General features: G+C 36.3%; 1 protein-coding gene across 2 annotated transcripts in view; it reads right to left on the bottom strand.

Annotated features, from left to right (window-relative positions):
• Positions 1 to 253: 253 nt before the first annotated feature.
• LOC125862623 (potassium transporter 4-like) overlaps positions 254 to 22,342 on the bottom strand; it is a 346,656-nt gene continuing 324,567 nt past the window's right edge. Inside the window, exons 1-10 of one of the 2 annotated variants that reach the window (XM_049542741.1) lie at positions 8,645 to 8,798; positions 7,116 to 7,227; positions 4,724 to 4,964; positions 4,397 to 4,642; positions 4,068 to 4,118; positions 3,699 to 3,959; positions 3,491 to 3,543; positions 2,802 to 2,916; positions 2,449 to 2,703; positions 254 to 1,504 (exon numbers count right to left, since the gene is read on the bottom strand). In XM_049542741.1, coding sequence (XP_049398698.1) covers positions 420 to 1,504; positions 2,449 to 2,703; positions 2,802 to 2,916; positions 3,491 to 3,543; positions 3,699 to 3,959; positions 4,068 to 4,118; positions 4,397 to 4,642; positions 4,724 to 4,964; positions 7,116 to 7,223 — 2,415 coding nt within the window. In that variant the 5' untranslated portion in view covers positions 7,224 to 7,227; positions 8,645 to 8,798 and the 3' untranslated portion in view covers positions 254 to 419. Of the gene's footprint in view, positions 1,505 to 2,448; positions 2,704 to 2,801; positions 2,917 to 3,490; positions 3,544 to 3,698; positions 3,960 to 4,067; positions 4,119 to 4,396; positions 4,643 to 4,723; positions 4,965 to 7,115; positions 7,230 to 8,644; positions 8,799 to 22,342 lie in introns of those variants that run through there. The other variant, XM_049542742.1, reaches the window with a different exon arrangement.

The raw sequence follows: 22,342 nt of genomic DNA, 5'->3' as shown, positions 1-22,342 counted from the left end.
TTATGGTCATATTTCTGACAACATAATAATACTGCATGAAGGTAGTAAGTAGATCAAAACCCTACTCACTTTCTAGTTTATTTAAATGTCCCTATCAACTCATGAAATAAGTACATTTTCTTCTCTAGTTTTCATGCTTATCTTAATTGACATTATCTAATTAGACATGTAAAAATTATTTGTTCAAATCTTTCTATGATACTTTACACATTACATTTACTACATAATTTCGCACGTATCGAGAAACTAGTCATGCTATATACATACAACTACCAAATGTGTTGAATGGGAAACACTTAAATAGCCTTCCCAACATATGTTATCACATTATTAGCCATAAGGCTACCGCACAAAACAAATGTAGAGGGGTGACAAATAAATAAAAACTCATCCATGGCCAACCACCCTCCCTCTATAGTCTAGACATAGTATATCATGCCAACTTCAATGAGACTAATGTGAGGAATATTAAGTGCCACAGCAGGACCCCTACAGTTCTTGCGCAGAAATGAATAACCAATGTCAATCACAAGCTTCTTCATGAAAGAAGCCGATCTCCTCGCCTTCACGTAAGAGTGTCCCATTATATATGCAACCCCTGCCTCTTTTGCATCGATTAGATCTGAAAGCTCATCCCTAACAGCTGGATCCATGCCAGGGTTTTCTGGCAAGCGAAACCTTACTCGGCGCCTCCTCATTTGTGGGTTCTCATCATCACCAGCAGATCTTAGACTTTGGAGGGTTAAAGATTTGCTGCTTTGAATGGAGTTACTAATACCGAAATCTTCCTCTGAGACGAGTAATGTTGAGCCTGACTGTACACTTCTTGTGCTTATAACTGCCATCCTTCCATCAAATGATGGACTCTCGGAGCTTGAGAGTTGTGGTTCTACAGCTTCCATTTGGATGAACTCTGCTATACTCTGGATGAGAAGGTCCTCAAAGTTTCCATCGTCTCGCTGTATGTCCTTGTAACCATATCTGACAATGCAACGGTACATGCGATAGGGTCTTGGGCAAATGCGACCAATGAGGAAGCGCTCCTCGGGTGGGACAAATGGTACTGGAACAGATTTGACACATACAAACACCATCACATTGTGAAATGCAGGGAGATTTGTAACAAAGTGAGAGAAGATGGATGGAATTCCTGTTGCCAATTCAGAGTATATCAGCCCTATCCCTGGCACACGAACGATACCAAGGCTGGGGCCCAAGCCAAGGAGCCATTTCAATGGAACTTTATTGTGAAGATCAAAGTTGTACTTCTTGCGAGTTCCATAGTGCCAGACAAACATGATAGTCAAGAAGGCAAAAGAGAGCACAAGGGAGACCCATCCTCCTTGTGGAATCTTAATGAATGCAGAAGACAGGTAGACACCTTCGATGAGCCCGAATAAAAGGAGAAAGGGAATTGCAAGTGCTACACTTTTTTGCCAGACAAAGATTATGACAAGCGCCATGAGAAATGTGGTGATAAACATAACTGTCATGCAAGCTAGACCTGAAAGAAAAATAAATTCATAAGAGAGAACCAAACAGAGAATTCTGAAACTAAAAATGAAAAGAAAGCTTGAAATAAACAGCAACGCCAATTGTCCGCAAAATCTGCAGTAATACAGAAAGAAAATCAGTGTCATGGTGTACTTCCACAAGGTGTCCTTTTTTGGGGGGATATAGTAATCCTTCTCAACTACCTAACCTCCCCACCCATCCACCCGCCCCCAAACCTAAAATTAGGAGCCCAACAGTTGCTTTGCCATTGTATTCCCTTTGTAACTTGAATCCCCAAAACCTTGTATGGTTGGAGGTGGTTGAATGTTTGCTCGGACTCCCCAAAAAGGTGTTGCACCCATGTCGGAGTCTCCGAAAATAAGCTTCTTTAGGAGGATCCGACACACATTTGTCAGCGTTTTTAAATAGTCCAAGGCTCCAAGCAACATAGGTGGTTGGTATGCTCTCTTTTGTTAATATATCATGAAATCTGAGATTCCTTCATGTGCACACAATTCATCATCTCGATTTCATATGTTTTTGTTTTCATCGTTTTCATCGGGGTTTAAAATAAAGACTTAATACACTGCAAAAGGCACAAAGAGAGGCCTAGCAGCATGTTTGAGGAAACAAATACACAATCTTGAAAACAGAAATATTTGGCAAATAGGATTACTCGTGAACATTTTAGCTCAGGCACAATGGACAGCTTAATGATGGATTTATCAGCCCATTTCTACATCTGCATACTAATAAATATAATACTACCATAGATGTGACAGATGCATAAGAAAAATTCAATTACTTTTGAAGGTGATACAATTGGGATAGTTGTGGGAATCATATAATGGGGTTTACTCTACATTCTATGGGAATGGAATGTGAGAAGGCAGAGTCAATACAATGGAATTCAAAGAACTAAAATATAGATTGTCAAAAGACTAGCAGGCTTACCATATGCATTTCCTATTAAAGTGGTGTCCTGAAACCCAACAGCCACAGCAAGGGTTAAAATCATTAGGATCCAATTTATTTCTGGGACATAGATCTGCCCTTTAATATGCTTTGACGTGTGGACAATCTTGACTCGTGGGAAGCAACCCAGTGCATTACATTGCTTCACAATGGAGAATGTAGCAGTGATTACAGCCTGACTGCCAACAATGGCTGAAAGGGTAGCAATAACAAAGACAGGCCAATATACACTGTCTGCAAGAGAAGCAAAGAGCAGCAGTTTAGTAGGATTGAATTAAAATTTATCAACAATCTTAAGAATAATCAGACAAATAAATGAAAAGAGAACCAACCGGGTACTGAATTATAGAAACTATTTGGAATTGAATCAATATTTTTGGACAGAAAAGCAGCCTGACCCATGTACTGTACCACCAAGCAAGGGTATACAAAAAATGGAAATGCAATCTGCATAAGGAAAATAAATTTCAGTCAACGTGAGTTCCTTGAATCCAAGCACTCAATAAATATTGAAAGAAATATGCACTATAATCTGCCAACCACTAGGACAGTTTACTCATTCTGTGGAATAAGAATCATTTGGCTCCAATGTCCAGTTGCTCTGTATGTATCCACTCACTATGGATTCCAAATGTTATAATCCAAATCTTATAGACTCAATATTCTTTAAATCTACTTCAGATGGATTTTGAATCTTCTTAGTAATGTTGTTTAAGTTCCTATATGCTTAAAAAAATGAAATACAATAAAATCAGAGTCTTGATAGCTGTAAAACCCTTTTTATTTAATACCAAACGGATTATGGAAGCTCATATTCCCAATGTCATGATGACTTATAACCCGCTGTACAGATGCAGTTAAAACATGTTCTTATCTATTGCTGCATAATCCAACTAGTTTAATCTGCATTCAGGATCTTCTACAAAGAAAAAAAAATTGCTAGGCTAATAGAGAATTAGAACAGAACAGTCTCCCTGAAGAGATTTTTTATGTGTTTGTTACTGCAAAATGCTGGACTTACCCTCATTGAGGTGGCAGTGAAATGACCAAGATCTGCAAACATAGCTTCAGAACCTGATGGTAGAAATATGAATTATAAACCTGATTCTAACTCTAGGAGATTTTAATATCATCTCCTTCATCAAATAGTAAGAGGTTCCACAAAAAGGCTTCTATGAGGCAAATTTGAATAAAGAATTACTGAATTAGAGTCAATATATGTATCGTACCTGCAATTGAGAGGAGGACACCTCCTAGGGAAACCCAACCATCTTTCCCAGTTTCCTTAAAGAACTTGACGATATAATATGGAGAAAGAGCAGACACAATTTTGGGATTCCAAAATATAGTATTATACAGCCCAATGAGAAGAATAGATATCAACCAGATAGTCACTATAGGAGCAAACAAGAATCCAACCCTGTGGGTTCCAGAATGCTGCAAGGCAAACAGGCCAACCAATACTATGCACGAGAGAATAAGCACACCACCTACAAGGAAAGATGCATGAATGGTCAATGCCTCAGACTTAAGTAAGACGTTGACTACTTTAAAAAGTCTTATCAATTTCTCAAAGGGGTATATCAAAGTATATCTACCATGAGATAGGTGTTCAGTAGCAGCCTGGATCCCTGACATTGATGATATAACTGCCAAAGTAGAGCATTTCATAGTTAAAAGATAAAATTAAATTCAACTGCGAGTTCCATGACTGCAAGCATCACTTTGTGAGATAACTATTTTTTATAGAATATCTGATGGCAATCATATGCATTATAAGGTGCCACTTATTATATCACAAAAGTTGAAAGTCTATTATCTAACATTTGACAGAAGCAACTTTAGAACAAACTTCTGGTTTGTAAATTCAAAAGGCAACCGGCTAAAAATACCATATAAGGAGGCATCTACTGTTAGAATCATGTACCTGACATTGCAGGAGTCAGAACACCATCTCCTATGACCATACAAGCACCTAATAATACAACAATAAGCAGTATTGTACGTGACTTCTTATGCTTCTCAAGAAATCTCTTCAATGGTAAACATGATGTCGACTGCCCAGAAGAGCCATATTTGTAAGCAGATAGCTCCTCATCTGCTGCCTGTTGGTTGGGAAGTAGACTAAACTTTGCATGTCTACACAACAGAGAGTAAAGAGCAAATGTACCACCTAAGATATTTGGCCAAACATCATCAGGTATTAGTATTGTTCCATAAGTATTTATCAATTTAGAGTCCTTTATAAACATACCTTCACCATTGTCATCTGCACTTAATACAACAAATACATATTTGAGCAAAGGAATGAGCGTTATTGTCCAGAAGATTAGAGAAAATGCACCAAATATTGCTTCTGAAGTCTGATAATTTTGCAACTTTCCCAGAAAGATACTCCTATAGACGTAAAGCGGAGAAGTGCTCAGATCTCCATATACCACCCCCAGACTTTGGTAAGCCAGTAGTAGATTACTGGAAATATTCACCAGCATAAACTGCAAGTCCAAATATCCAAGGCATGAGCTTGTCTCCTACACAATCAGCTGGTAGAAAAAAGCACAGATCCAATGGAACTCACTCCCAACAGACTCACTTCCCTCAAAAAGAATCTAAGTCCAGAATATATATGTTCCATGGAGGTATAATGTATGCAAACACTAGAAACGTCTTTAAGCATATGGTATATTTTACTAGTAGATCTAAAGGAAATCTCATGGCCTGAAAATTCTGTAGAAGGAATACAAGGCAATGTTCAATTGAGGGAAAGATCTTCAGCTTCTAATTTTTCTAAACGATTCTCAATTGTAAGGTTTCCTTTCTCGCCTTTATTTTCCACTAAGTGTGTCGGTTCCAATTTTTCTCAACGTAGGTTGTTTAAATCATCATTCTAAGGGACACCTAAGAGCAAAAAGAATAAATGATGGTCCCACTAGTGTAGCTTCATTTTTGTGACTAAGGCACTTATAAAGATCAATGCCAACTGATACTCTGATAGTATTTGGTGAAGGCAATGGTGCAAGTTGAGCTTGCTGACTCGTGTTGCTTGCTTGTGGTTTGTCATATGTTCGAAGCTTTTGTGCAGAGGACAAACAGTACTGAGGCTAGCAGCAAATTTCTTTTTTGGATAGAGACACATGATGACAGAAGAAGGGACAGACTGGTGGAAAACCAAAAATGGAATATGCTGTGGTATGAATGTATGGAAACTACCCTTCGGGGTGGCCCAGTGGTTTGGGCTTGGGACTTCCATGTTGGAGGTCTCAAGTTCGAAACCCCTTGCCAGCGAAAGCAAGGGGTTTGCCTTCTGGGTCGAGCTCGTCGCACCGGGCTTGCCTAGTGCAGCTTACCCCTCTCTTATGTGGTTTGCGAGNTAGCGAAAGCAAGGGGTTTGCCTTCTGGGTCGAGCTCGTCGCACCGGGCTTGCCTAGTGCAGGTTACCTCACCTATGTGGTTTGCGAGCTATTGCATAGGAGCGGGGATTTTACCCTGTGCGAACCCAAAGGATAGCGGCTGCGGGTTTCCCTTGTCATCAAAAAAAAATTTAAAAAAATGAATGTACGGAAACTGGGAGAGAGAGAGAGAGAAGGAGGAAGGGCGTAAAATCTAATATGCTTAGTTAGAGGAGCTGCCTTTTGCTGTGAAAACATCAATTTTTCCTATAGAGGCCAAGGGTTCTTCAGTTGATGCATGATAAATTGATAGGAAATGTACTACTTGTGGACAATTTGGTCAGAAGGAAGAGAAGAAACTAAAGGCAGAAAAGAACATGTGGTAAATATTTCATAGCATTGAGCAAACTGTGAATCTTTCAGTAAAAGTTGTTTCAAACTTGATTATGTTCAATTAAAAGATTATATGCAGTGGTGAAAGAGAATACTTCTTCCTTTCTTCTTCCTTATCTAACTATCAAAACAGAGATATGTCAGTACTGCAAGTTCCAATTATACTAAAGCACTTTAGGTCCAAGAGAAGTTCAAGCCAAAATACAAGCTGAAAATATGCAGCACATTCAGAAGGAAAAGGTAAACATCTAAAGATTATATTCCACCCAATAAAGATTGAAACTTAGCATGTTTTGACTCTTCAATGTTCAGATTTAGGTGCTATTTATTTTAGTTTCCATCTACATGAAAATACACGTCAGTGTCTTTAGCTATGTTGCTCTGACTCGACAAAATAATGCCGCACCTATGTCGGATTATTTAAAAATGAACTACTCTTGGAGAATCCAACACAGGTCTTTAGCATAGTATAGAATCTAAATGCAACCTACGAACATTAATCTAATCATTTCTTTATTACAAGAAATTAGTCAAAGCGACACCTTAAAGTCCATGGAAGCAAGCATGACATAAATTGCATTTCAGTCATACTAGCCTCTTTTTAATCCAAATATCTTAGAAGCCTCCATGTCAAGCAGTTACATTTTTTATTAGCCCTTAAATAACAAATTAGTTCAAAAGAATTTACCTGCAGCTTAGAATATTATTTACTTCCTTTAACAGGTATCAATACATTTTTCACATGTATAAGCTAGTAACAGTTTATTTAATTTCATAAGATGCAGACACATACTTGTACACATAAACTATCAAAAGACATTAAATATGTAAGCCTAGTGAAAGTGTAAGGAAAAGATTTCCCACCTTGGAAGCCAATGTCCCTTTTCTCCTCTCAAGTTGGGTTTGTTCTGCAGCAGGGGAAGGTGGTTGCTCCATGGCGTCTCGCTCATGATCAATATCGACTCGATGCATCTATCTGCCATTTTTGAAAAACTTTCTTGATTACCACCTTTAATTGGACCGACCAAAACATTAATAACACACAAAATGGGAATAATAGGCTGACTCAGACTGGTGCAAAAAAATAAGAGTAAAAGGTCAGCAACATCAAAATGATCATATCTCTCACTGGACAATGATTACAGCTGAAGATGGAAAAAATTATTCAAAGTTGTAGCGGAAATCAGTTTGTGGAAGTTGAAATTGTGTTTGGATTGTTATATAGGGGTTTGGGCAATATTTGAGTTTAAGTTGGAAAAAAAAGAGATTTGAAGTTAAAGTTTGAACACGACTTCACTTGAATGAAATGGTAAGAGTTAAAAATTTGTGAGTGAAAACCAGAATTAACTTGGAATACACCCTCAACAACTATTTCAACATTCCACTTGGAGTACAAATAATATTTCACTAACAACCCAAGATTTCATGGCCAAAATAGTAAATGAGCCTACAGTTTCTTTTTCTTCTTTTATGAATGGAAGTTGAAGATTTGAATAACTTCATTCAGAACAACTTTAAAACCATTATTTTAAAAACTTGAAGTCCAATCAATAGTTTTGCAACTTAACAAACTCAAAGAAAACCAATTTCAAAAAATTATTCACACAAGAAATTCAGATTCCACAAACAAAACACCACCAGTAGACAGTAGTCAACATTTAAAAGCTTTACTAACTAAAAAGTAAAAACAAAATAAGAGAAGAAAAATCAAGCTGAAAGATACGCCATTTACTCATCACAAAGCAACAAAAGCCAATCCAAGACATTTTATTGCCAAACTCACATATGAAGAATCTTAATAATAAAATGTAAACCAATGAGAAGTCCCACTAAAGGAAAATTCATATGATACTCTGCAGATTTGATGAACAGAAACCAATAAAGTGATTAGCTCTGAAAATTCACTATTTTATTCATAAATTAGACAAAAAAAAAACAGAAAAAAAACACAAAACTATCATATAAGTAATAGCAACTGAGGTGTGAAACAGTATAAATCAGGAAATTTCGGTAAAGTTTCACATCACTAAATCTGTTGTAAACAAGTTTTAATTTTTTTTTCTCTTTTTTTTTGTTTAATAAGTAGCTTTAACACTGTTCTATACTTCTAAAAATCTACATATATTTGAAAAATTGTTACAGATTTGTTGAACAGAAACCAATTAAAGTATGAAAAAATCTCACTATTTTATTGACAAAAACAGAAATAGCCACAAAATTGAAGTATAAACAGATAAATATAGCAATTGAGGTGTAAAACAGAGAAAATTCAGTATAAAAATCTGCATATATTTGAAAGATGAAGCAGTGAAGCAGTAGAGTCAACTATTGGGATGTATAGATCGCCATTTTTACAAAATAGGAATAAACAGAGATTCAGAGAAAGAACGAACCTTATTCGTCGGCGACCGGCGATTGACAGAGAGAGATGAATTCGGAGATATGGTGCTATAGAGGATTCGGATCCGGGTCAGTTTTCCCCCTCTTAGGATTGGACAAATAACATTACTGGCGACTGTTCAGCCAATTACAGTCCGCATGTTTTTTTTTTCTATGTAAGAAGAAGACGGCCACATTTTATATAGCTACTCTAACCCATTTTCCTACCGTCAATCATATTTTTCTTCTATCGAAAACACCTCTAAATTTGATATCAACAATTAATTATTTATAGTATTAAAAATATTTTTTTACTTGATTAAGTAATTTAAAAATATATTTCTTTTGTCATATGGTATCCACCCATGAGTCATGGGTATATGTACGCATCGATATATAAAAAAAATAAAATATTGAAATAATTAAATTCTAAAATTTAACAATTAAAAAAGAGAAGAAGAGCTTTTGCTAAAAAAAAATTGTTTATTTACCCTACCCCATCCCCTGCCTAGTACCTCAACTCCACCATCCACACCACTCCTCACCCCCAATTTTTAAAAAAGATTTTTAAATAATATTTTTATCCCACACCACCGTCTATCTCGAGTCCCCCCTCCCCCACCCCAACCCTCCCCTTAAAAAAATTAGAATTACTTTTACAATTAAAAAAAAATCTTACCCTATCCTCACACCCTGCCCTGCCCCCCATCCCACCCCCCAACAAAAAAAAATTAAAAGAAATTTTTTGGGGCGGATGAGTAGTGAGGTATAGAGTTGGGGTAATGGGTAGGGTGGGCTAGGGTAATTAAAAAATGAGAAAATTTTCAAAATGTCAATATTTTAGCATTTAATGGGATCTCTTATCAATATTTTCAATATTTATTTAAAATATCAATATTTTGGTTTGTTATTCTTCTGATTTATGTATTTTTTATTTGTTTGATTTGAAATAATACAATTATTTAATAACAGAAAGGAGAAAATCATGGAGAGAATGTTTTCTTAAAAAAAGAACATATCACTTAAAAATTCTCATCATTTACAATTTCTAAAGTAATTGATTGTGTTCATTCCAATATATATGTATGATATGTGAATTTGTATTCATTATGGTTTTCATGTTTGGGTTTGTATAATGACATTTGTATTTCTTTATTAGTTTGCATTCATTCTAATAGGTATATCAAATGGATTTGTAGTTATTTAAGAAGCATATTTGTATCCATATACTTATGTAAACTCATGTTCATTTAGAAAGGATACAACATTTGTTTGTATATTTTTCAAAAACGTATATTATTCTTTTAAATTTTCAATAATATTTGTATTTCAGTCATCAAAACATACAAATTTACAATCATAGTAAGTAGTAACAATCAAAATTTGTATTTCAAAAAAAAAATTGTATGAATAGGTTAGACTTGGAGATGATTAAGATTGCATGAACTCCCCTCAATTATTAACTAGAATAATTATTTCCTTTAATTATATTAGCTAAAATGTTATTCAATTCAGTCTTGCACATTTAGTTGTGTATCTCAATTTTAGATCTCTGGCTTCTTTTAACCTAATTTTACATTAGAGATTGTGCAGAAAAATAGTGCAAGCAAGCAACGGTAATCACAAAATTTCTCTTATAAGGTATATTCTATATTGTTAGAGGTTAATATTGTCTAAAGTGAAATAATTGAGCACTATGTTCCATGTATTAATTGTTCTAATACAGTATAAAATAACTATCAAAGCTCAAGAGTCTCATTTTTTTCAAGTTGTTCTCTCTCACCTATAAACTGATAAGCGTGCAAAAAATATTTCATATCATCTTTATCTCTCACTTAGTCATCTTGAATTTTCCTGCAAGTTCAAATTCAAATATTTCCCAAAGTTCATCAACTGATGTTTGTGATGTTATTCCTCTTTAAATTGCTCTTAACCTAGTACATATTTAATTATCATTTGAAGAGGAAATCTAGTTCCTCATTTTCAGTTTCTGAGAAATAACCAACTCCTAAAATGTCAAGAATATGCCATTCTTAAAAAAAGGTCTTAGAGCTAGCATGAAAAAAATAAAGGACTTGATCTCCCTTGTAATTTTTGAGGATACTCAATTTCAATTCAGCCATGGACTTCAAACAATTAAAAAAAGAGAAAAAAATATTTATAATAGATGAATAATGCTGATTTACGTACTTCATAAGGAAAATTGATACTCAAATACAAATTGAAGTAATGTCTTCGCTGATAAGATTTATGAACTGGAGGTTACTTATGTAGCCTATGGGAAAAAAATGTCTTTCAGACTATAACTGAAGCTCTATAGATTGATCTCAATAAAGAAAGGGCTGAAAATATTGAAATCATTTGTTGGTTGATATAACTATTGCCACCTTCTCTTCACTTTCCAATCTTAATGCCTCTGACTTTATTCTACTCCTGTCCAGTGTTTTTTTATTAGTGCTCAATTGTTTTTGCTTCATTTAGTATTTCGATCTTATATAGAACATTATCTGGCAGTTTAATGGAATGATAATCATTGCTTTAATGAATCATGTTCTTACTCTCTATAATATATTAGTATGTTGCATGAAGTCATTATCTGATTGTCTTGGTGATAGCCCTAGTGTCCATGAATAGTTTAACCAATCAGATAGTATATTATAGGATTGACACAACTTTTTAATGATGCCAAATGGGAGAAGATATGGGTTGTGCAGTGTTTATAACTCATTGACTAACTTGTTTCATTCTAGTATTTCATACTTTAGTCCCTACACAAGTAAATTTGTTTGAATGCACAAAGGCAAAAGGTTTGTCATCATCAAAAGGGGGATTTGTTGGGATTTATGATGTTTTGATGATTGACAAATAAAGATAAAAACACATTAGTCAACATGGTTCAAAGGTACATTGTCACGAACAATTAAATTTTGAGCAATCTTTTAAAATGAATAAAGACAAGTGTATAGAAATCAAGGAATGGATAATGTTAATTTCGTGATAAATATCAATGAAATAAACATGGGGTGAATTGAAGAAAAAGAATCAATGAGTTCGATTTGACGAAGGAATCTAAAGAGGCAAGGAGTTTGAATTGAAGAATTAAGGAGTCTCACTTGAAGTAGAACTCTTCAAGTGACTGCTGAATTGAAAAGTTGGAGTTCAACTATAACACAAAAGAATAAAGAAGTTTGATTCGAAGAAGGAGTCCAAACGACAGGAGGAGTCCAACTCAAAAAAAAAAATTCAAAAAAAGAAGAAGAAGAAGAAGAATAAGTTGCGTCATAGAAGAACAAGTATTCAAGAAGCCCAAGTAAAGTACAACTCAGCAAGTAGAAGACTATAAATATAAGAGAAGATTCTCTAGAGATGCAAGCTCTCACAGATGAAAAATTGAACTTCGCAAGTGCTACCAACAGCTGAAGAAACAATTCAAGAACCATGTCCTATTATAGAGTTTATGCAGTAGGAGTTCTTCTTTGTCATTGAGTGTTAATGTAATTTTAGTTTAGTGAGTTATAAACTGAATTAAGAGTGTTGCCTTCAAGTTGGGATAACTCGAAGAGTTGGGAACACATACCTTGGGAGGTTTGTGTTAAACTTTAGGAATTAGAGTTAGTACGTTTCTAGAATTGCAAGAGTTGTAATCTGAATCCATAACTTGAAGTTTAGGAATTAGAGTTAGTTCCTTAGGTTATAGAGTTTGTAATCTTAAACTGTTGAGACTTATTGATTTAGTGAAATTGGAGCTAAATCCTATAGAACTACATGTCATTTTTTTTACACCTTTTAAGTCGGGTATTTTCCACGTAAAATTATTGTGTCTTTTATTTTCTACTCTTAGTGCTTTGATGAAACACGTTAGAGAACTTGTTTCAATCATAGGAAAATCTAGAGTAAATCACTAGATCGTTCAAAATATCAGATTCCACATAATAGACATTTACTATAACACAAATATATTTATAACAATTGCAATAAATTAAAGAAAAACAGGTCAGGGTACCATAATAAACAAAGAGGGATGTTAGTATTGTTACAGAGCAAAACCTATGAGAGGGGCATATTTATAGCCTAAAATATGTTGCACATGAATTTGTGGCTTCTTTGTAAAACTAGCTAGATATTTTATTTACATATTTTCTAAGATATATATTGTGTCACGCCCTGAGCCTACACCCTAGGCGGGACTGACACTCAAGAACCATTGCTGGCCCCAAGAGAACCCTTGGCCTGACTTACTTACTCAGTGGGAGACTTAGACATAAGAAAATGCTTTTAAAAGTAAACTGAACTGCTCAATAAATCAAGATAACATTCACTGGCCAAAAGTGGCAACTCACATCTCAACAATTAAAACAGGAAATAGGAAACTCAAGAACTAACATCTGACTGTCTATCTATGAAGCCTCTAAACAACTGAGATGGATGTCGGGACAACACAAATGACAACAAAGAAGCCCTCCGAAAGTAAGGAGGCTCACCAATTGACTCTGAATGCTCAACTGGATCAACGAGGAGCTGTATGATGATCCTGGTTACTTGTGTCTGCATCATAATAAAATGCAGGCCAAATGGTATCAGTACATTGAGTATACGAGTATGCGATGAGAATTCTAAAACAAGACATAAGCTTGAAAGGAACTGAAGAACTTACCTGGCTCAACTCAACTCAACATAACTGAACTCATTTCAATATAAAGTAGTTTAAAACAAGTGCAATATAAAGAAAAACTGTTTAAAAGATGATGTCAACTCTGTTTATATGCAAAGATACACATAACTATGAAATGTATGTAAAAATACAATAAATTGTGAATATAAGAATACAATTACTTCTATGGGAGTTTCTCTAACCGACAACCATCACGTAAGAGCTATTGTCATGTTACAACATTTTGCCTCACGCTACCAGGGTCGTCCTATACCTTGCCGAGGGTATAGAACCTGAACTACTAATTGGATCCACTAGTCTAGGCTAAACATCACTAAAGGAATCATCTAAAAAGTATAACCCTTTTCTACCCAAGATGGGTACATGGTTTATAAGGGCTATAAGTTGTCTGAACTCTCCCCCATATCGGTGCTCAATACTACTCCCAAAATATGATACTAGCTCTTATGTTTAAAAACATCTTTCTTTTTGTTATTTGAGATAATTGCTCAAAAACTTAGCTCGAAGGCTATCTTGGAAATCTCAGTTTCCTTCTTGATTAATTGTGAAAGCATTTACTCTTTTCTGAAAACTAGCTCAAAGGCTCTTTGGAAATCTCAATTTCCGTTCTTATTTAAATGTGAAAACATTTTAAACTCTTTAGGAATACATAGTCCCCATATACTTCTTTGAATAAATGAACTTCAAATCTTTACTCTTTACTCAACTTGATCTTTAAGTCTTAAAACAAAGTTAAACACATTTGTAAAAGACTTCTTGAAAAGACTTTAAAAACTTCCTAGACTTGGCTCTTAACTTTCCTTGAATTTGAATTTATGGATTCAAGGTTAGGATTCATGTTTCTGGATGGTTTCTAGATGTTTAGAAGTCATTTATAGTAGTTAGAATCAATGGAAACTGTTAGTACACTTTAGAAGGACTTAAATAGGCTAAACGACGAAAACTGGTGAAAAACGACAATTTGGGCGCATCCCGGGAGCGTCACGTCAGTCCCAACTTACTGGGGCTCGAATATGGCACACTGCTGGCGTGCTGCGCCAGCCCCTCGGGATCTACGGGGGCATGTTGTGCCAGCCCCTTCCCAGGCAAACCCGACGAACTTTTCAACTCGTTTTCGGATCCTAAATCGCTTTTAATCGATTCTTTTTCTCAATACCTTCTTAGATGCAGATACCCAAAACATGTACACTAGAATCTAACTTGGAACAACTCTTAACATCGCTAAAACGTCTCAAGAAAGCCCATCAATCAGATGTAAGTTCAAGAATGAAAACAATTCAAGAACACAACTCAAGAACATCAAATTATAACTCTTTTAGGACGAAAATTGCTGAATTAAACATGTTTGGCACGTGGGTGAATGAAACCAACGCTATGTGATCTCACATACCTTGTAGGGATCACCCCTTGATGAATTCCACAAGCGATCCCTTACGAACACGTCGAAACTAGAACTTTCTTCTCCTTTCTCCTCTTTTCTCTTTTCTCCAAGCCCTAGCATAGATTTCCAATTTTTCTAAACTGACAACGTTCAGTTTTGACCCTTAATTAATTCATTAAAACGAATTAAATAAATTGGGTAAGGAAAAGACCAAACTACCCTTTAAATATCCGGATTGTACATTTCCTTATTTGAACAACCCAACTTCCAATGGGCATAACTCACTCATACGAACTTGGAATCATGCAAACTTGGCGGCGTTGGAAAGATTATTCCAAGATATTTCCTATGATATCTGGAAACACACCTAAATCATTCTGAGATAGAAGTTATGATCATTTGAAGTTGACCAAAAATCCAACTTAACAAACTTAACAAATTTTCCAGATTTTAAATTCTTTCCAAAAATGACTATTTCCACTTTTTAATTTCTTTCTAGTTCTTTATAATTACGGGGTGTTACAATATCTCCCTCTTGGAAACATTCTTCCTCGAATGATCTTACTCTTAGTAGGCTAAGGGTGTAACATCTAACATTCAGCTCAAACACCCAACAAGAAATGCAAATACAACATGCAATCTCATAATTTAATGAGTACTAAGAAAAGAATTAGTACCTTGGTCTAGAATTTCTCCGGTTTCAAAGAGATGTGGATATCTTTTCTTCATATCTTTTTCAGCTTCACAAGTAGCTTCCTCAACAAATTGGTTCCTCCAAAGGACTTTGACTGATGGTACTTCCTTAGTCCTCAACTTGCGAACTTGGCGATCTAAAATCTGAACCGGAATCTCTTCATAAGATAAGATATCCTTGATCCCAATATCTTCAATGGGTATAATCAATGAAGGATCGCCCATGCAATTCTTCAACATGGAAATGTGAAAGACCGAATGAACCGCGGCTAACTCTTGGGGTATCTCCAACTCATAAGCTATATTACCTACCCTTTTCGATATTCTATAAGGGCCAATATACCAGGGACTAAGCCTCCCCTTCTTACCAAATCTCATAGCACCCTTCATGGGAGAAACTTTAAGATATACCCAATCATCTACTTCAAACTCTAACTCCCTTCTCCTAACATCAGTGTAGGATTTCTGATGACTCTGCGCTGTTTTTAACCTTTCTTGAATCACTTTCACCTTCTTCATAGCTTGATGAACTAAATCTGGTCCTAAAAACCCTGCTTCACCAACTTCAAACCATCCAATAGGAGATCTGCATCTTTTCCCATAAAGAGCTTCATAAGGAGCCATCTGGATGCTAGAATGGTAACTATTGTTGTAAGCTAACTCAATGAGAGGTAGGTGATTATCCCATTTCCCCTTGAAATCAATCACACATGCCCTCAACATATCTTCTAAAGTCTGAATAGTGTGCACAGCTTGACCATCCGTCTGAGGATGAAAAACAGTACTCAAGTTCACCTTTGAACCCAAACCTTTCTAAAAAGATTTCCAGAATTGTGCAGTCAATAATCGAAACTGGCACCCCATGCAATCTAACTACCTCTTGAATATACAACTTAGCATAATTTTCAGCTGAATGGGTAGTCTTTACCAGGAAAAATGGGCTGATTTTGTCATTTTATCAATAATCACCCAAATAGAATCATGCTGCCTGCGAGACCTTGGTAGACCGTGATGAAGTCCATATTGATCATCTCCCACTTCCATTCCGAAAGTTCTATATTCTGAGCCATACCACCGGCCCTTTGGTGCTCTACTTTAACTTGTTGGCAATTCGGACATTTAGCAACAAACTCTACAATGCCCTTCTTCATACTACTCCACCAATAGACCTCTCTCAAATCGCGATACATCTTTGTGGAACTCGGATGAATGAAATATCTAGAGCTATGAGCTTCCTTTATGATCCTCTCTTGGAGTCCATCCACCATTGGTACACACAATCTACCTTGATATTTCAATACGCCATCTCCCCCTTGTTCAAAAGCTAATACTTTTTGCTTATGAACATTTGCCTTCAATTCAAGCAAAATGGGATCTTGGTCTTGCTTCTCTTTTACTTCTGACACTAATGATGATTCAGCCCCATTCATCACCACTACTCCTCCTTCTGTGGAATCCATTAGTCAGACTCCCAAGCGTGCAAGTCTATGCACATCTTTCGCTAACTCTCTCTTTTATTCCTCATCATGGGCGGTACTACCCATAGACAACCTGCTTAAGGCATCAACAACAACATTAGCCTTACTTGGGTGATAAAGAATACTCATGTCATAATCCTTGAGTAATTCTAACCACCTCATTTGTCTGAAATTAAGCTCTTTCTGAGAAAACACATACTGAAAACTCTTATTGTAACGCGCCGAGCCTACACCCTGGGTGGGACTGGCACTCGAGGACCATTGCTGGCCTCAAGCGAACCCTTGTCCTGACTTACTTAACTCAGCGGAAGACTTAAACATAAGAAAGATATAACTCATGCACAACTTGAGAAATAATAGTTTAGACAAAATGGCAACTCAGTCTTTAAACAACATCTGAATGATAATGTAAAGACAAATAAACTACTAACTGTCTATGAAGCCTCTAAATAACTGAGATGGATGTTGGGACAAGCCCCACAACATCCTAATGAACTAAACTAGAAAGCGAATAAAAGAGTCCTACGGAATGCCAGGAGGCTCACCACTGACTCTGAATGCTCAAGTTGGATCAATGATGCGCTGGATGTTGATCCTGGTTACCTGCGTCTGCATCATAATATGATGCAGGCCAACTGGCATCAGTGCATTGAATGTACGAGTATGCGAGTTGGAATGCTAACAAACATATGCTCGAAAGAGATTATGAAAGAAACACTTAACTTGTCTCTTCTCATCTCATAAATATTTAACTGAACTCATTTCAATATAAAGCAGTTTAAACCAAGGGCAATATAAAGAAAGACTGTTTAAAAACATGATGTCAACTCTGTGTATATACAAGGATACAACATAACTCTGAAATGTATGTAAAAATACAATAACTTCTGTGGGAGATTCTCTAACCGACAACCATCACTATGAGCCTAAGTGATGGTACAACATTTTACCTCACGTTGCCAAGGACCATCCTATACCTTGCTATCGATATAGAACCTGAACTACTAAGTGGATCCACTAGTCTATGCTGAAAAGCACTAAGGAATCATCTAAAAAGTATGACCCTTTTTCTGCCCATGATGGCTACATGGTTTATGGGGGCTTGAGTTATTATGAACTCGTGTCCCCATATCGGTGCTCAATACTACTCCAAAAAATATACTTAGCTCATATGTTTTTTTTAAAACAACTTCTTCTCTTGTTTGAGATAATTACTCAAACGTAGCTTAAAAGCTCTCTTGGAATCAATGTTCCCCTTTTTGCTTCTTCAAAACTCTTTTGGAAATCTCAGTTTCCTCTCATCTTAAATGTGAAAATATTTACTCTTGGGAATACCTAGTTCCCATATATCATTTTAAATAAAATGAACTTTGCTCTTACTCTTTACTCAACTTCAAAACTTAAGTCTTAAGACAAGGTTAAAACGTTTGTAAAAGACTTATGAAAACTTGAAATGAACTTCTCTTACTAGACTCTTGACTTCTCTTGACTTTGATCTTAACTGCTCTTGACTAGACTCTTAACTGATCCTTGAATTGAATTATGGATTCAAGGATTAAGATTTGGGTTTGGAAAGATCTCATGTTGTTTAGGAATGATTCTAGATAGTTAAACATGAGAAAAGTCCAAAAATCAATATTTGAAGGTGGGTCCGCGACGCGGAGGCATAATTTAATTTTGGTTTCGAAAACGTCTTTTGAAGTAGAACACCTCGTGTCAGCTCCACGACGCGAAGCAGAATTTTCAAAACTGAGGCTAGGCGCGCGACGTGCCACTGATGCCAAATTTCGCCCGACGAAATTTCTTCTTCGTTTTCCATCCCCAATGCGCCCAAATTCGGTTCTTTTTCTCAAATCTCTTTTAGATACAAATACCCAGCAAATGTACCTAAGAACCTAATTCAAAATGACTCTTTAATACGACGTAACAATCTCATAAACTTCTCAATTCATCCCAATTCAAGAACAACAATCAAATTCAAGAATAAGTAATAAAATCATCAATACTCAAACTCTTTTAGGACGAATTCTGCTGAACGAAACATGTTTGGCGTGTGGGTGAATGAACCCAATGCTATGAAGGACTCCCATACCTTGTAGGGTCAATTCCTTGGCGAATCTGCAACCAAAATCGATCGTTCTTGGCGAATCCTGCTTTTCCTCTTCTCTTTTCTCTTGCGTTCCTTCTCCAAAAGGCCTAACTCTATTTCTCAAAAGTGTAAAATGAACTAACTCAGTTTTGACCCCAATTATTTTATTAAAAACGGATTTAATTCATTGCATAAGGAAAAGACCAAACTACCCTTCAAAATCCGGATTGGGCAGTTCCTTATTCGAACAACCCAACTTCCGAAGGGCATAACTCATTCATACAAAGTTGGAATCGCGAAAATTAGCGGCGTTGGAAAGATAATTCCAAGATATTTCCAACCATATCTGGAATTACACCTAAATCATCCTGAGTTAGGAGTTATGGTCGTTTGAAGTTGACCAAAAACTCACTTTAATTTACTTAAAATTTTCTAGATTTCCTTGTACTTTCCAAAATTAACTATTTCCACATTTTAAACTTCCTTCTAGTTCTTTCTAGTTGTGAGATGTTACAATATATCCCCCTTGGGAACATTCGTCCTCGAATGAGATTTACTATTACTAAGCTAAGGGTGGTAACATCAAGTTTAAACATCTCTAAAGCAATTTCCAACAAAGAACATGCGCACTCATAATTTAGATAGTACTAAGAAGAAAATTAGTAACTTGGTCTGCATTTTCTCCGATTTCAAAGAGATGTGGATATCTCTTCTTCATATCATCTTCAACTTCCCAAGTAGCTTCTTCAACAAATTGGTTCTTCCAAAGGACTTTGACTGACACAACCTCCTTTGTTCTCAACTTGCGAACTTGGTGATCTAGAATCTGAATCGGAATCTCCTCATAAGATAGGCCATCCTTGATCTCAATATCTTCACTTGATATGATCAATGAAGGATCACCCATGCACTTCTTCAACATGGAGATGTGAAACACCGGATGAGCCACTACTAATTGTTGTGGTAGCTCCAACTCATAAGCTACATTGTCAATCCCCTTGGCTATTCTATAAGGTCCAATATACTGGGGACTAAGCTTCATCTTCTTACTAAACCTCATAACACCCTTCATGGGTGAAACTTTTAAATATATCCAATCATCTACCTCGAACTCTAACGCCCTTCTCCTAACATCAGTGTAGGATTTATGACGACTCTGTGCTATTTTTAACCTTTCTTGGATCACTTTCACCTTCTCCATAGCTTGATGAACTAAATTTGGTCCTAACAACCCTGCTTCACCAACTTCAAACCATCCAATAGAAGATCCACATCTTCTCCCATAAAGAGCTTTATAAAGAGTCATCTGGATGCTAGAGTGGTAACTATTGTTGTAAGCTAACTCAATGAGAGGTAGGTGATCATCCCAATTCCCTTTTAAATCAATCACACATGCCCTCAACATATCTTCTAAAGTCTGAATAGTGTGCATTGCTTGACCATCCGTCTTAGGATGAAAAACAATACTCAAGTTCACTTTTGAACCCAAACCTTTCTGAAAAGATTTCCAAAATTATGCAGTAAATTGGGCGCCTCTATCTGAAATAATCAAAACTGGCACCCCATGCTGTAACATCTCACACCTAGAAACGACTATAAAGAGTTTAAAATATGAAAATATTGATTTTTGGAAAGAATAAGGAAATCTGGAAATTTTGTCTAAGTTAAGAAAGTGAGTTTTCGCCATTTTCAAACAGTCATAACTCCTAGATCAGGAGGAGTTAGGAGCATATCTTGATATGGTTGGAGAGCCCTCTGAGAGATCTTTCTAAAGTTACCAATATTGCACGATTTTGACATTGTATGAATTAAAATATGCCTTACGGAAGTTGGGCTGTTGGATTGAGAAAAGTCCCAATCCGGATTTAGGGAAGGGCAAACTAGTCTTTTCTCTAAGTTATTCCCTAATTTGATTTTAGGGATTTATTGGGGTAAAAACATGACTTAGTCAGTTTGGAGAATTGAGAAATACGCTTAGGGCTTGGAGAAGAGAGAAAAGAAGAAAGAAAGGGAGAAAAAGGCAAGAATTCGTCAAGATCATCCAAGCTTGCGAGTGGAATTCGTCGGGGGTGATCCCTATTAACGTATGTGAGATCTTTTAGTGATGGGTTAGTTCACCCACACACCAACTTGTTTCAATTCAGCGATTTTGAGTTGTTTACATGTAAAAAGGTGAAGTTCTTGAAGGATATAGTTAAGCTCTTGATTGGTTGTGTTGTTGAAGTTTTTTGTTGATTTGATTCGTGATTCCGGGTGGATTTTTGAGTTAGATCTGTTGTAAGTTGAGAGTACCAATGACCCTAAGTGCTTGGGAAAGGAACTAGGGAAGATTGGAGGGTTTAGAGATGAAAAACGAAGGAGAAAAGTTGGAATTTTCTGGGTAAAGGGGTGGGGCGCCGTGCCAGCCAGCGCGCCCCAAAGCTGTGTCTAACGTTTTGGCCTTGGGTCACCGCATCAGCCAGTGTGCCCCAGTATGTTCTCTGAGGTTTGGGGCTTGGCGCCCCACGCCTCTCCTTAAGATGCTTTTAGCATAGACTAGTGGATCCACTAAGTTAAGCGTTCTATATGACGGCAAAGTATAGGACAGTTCTGGCAGCGTGGGCAAGATGATGTATCACCACTTAGGCTCATAGTGGTGGTTGTTGGTTAGAGAATCTCCCACAAAAGTTATATTACTTTTATATACAAGTAAAGTTGAGTTTGTTATTGCTTTATCTTTAATGAACTAAGTTGTTTACACTGTTTTACAAGCTTTATATATATTGCATGTGTCTTATTACTTTACATTGAGTTCAGTTATTCATGAGTTAAACAGAGCCAAGGTAAGTGTTCCTTTGTACTCCTTTCAATCTTAAGTTGATGTTTAGCATTCCAACTCGCATACTCGTACCTTCAATGTATTGATGCCAGTTGGCCTGCATCTTATCATGATGCAGACGTAGGTAACCAGGATCAACATCCAGCACGCCGTTGATCCAATTGAGCACTCCAGAGTCAGTGGTGAGCCTCCTTGCATTCCAGATGACTCTTTTATTTCGCTTTCCTAGTTTTCTTTATTAGGATGTTGTGGGGTCTGTCCCAACATCCATCTCAGTATTATAGAGGCTTCATAGACAGTCAGACAGTTAGTTTTGAGTCTCTCAGCTATGTATTTGCAGATACTTTGTTTGAGACATAAGTTGCCATTTTGGCTAAGATGTTATCATTTAAACTATTATTTGAGTTTATTTTGTTAAGTTAAGTCTTCTGCTAAGTTAAGTAAGTCAGGCCAAGGGTTCGCTTGGGGCCAACAATGGTCTTCGAGTGCCGGCCACGCCCTGGGTGTAGACTCGGGGTGTGACACATGCAGTCTAACTACCTATTGAATATACAACTTAACATAATCTTATGTTGAATAGT

This window comes from Solanum stenotomum, chromosome 4 (assembly GCF_019186545.1).
Source record: "Solanum stenotomum isolate F172 chromosome 4, ASM1918654v1, whole genome shotgun sequence".
Classification (NCBI taxonomy): Eukaryota; Viridiplantae; Streptophyta; class Magnoliopsida; order Solanales; family Solanaceae; genus Solanum; species Solanum stenotomum.
This window is presented reverse-complemented; position numbering and strand designations above follow the sequence as displayed.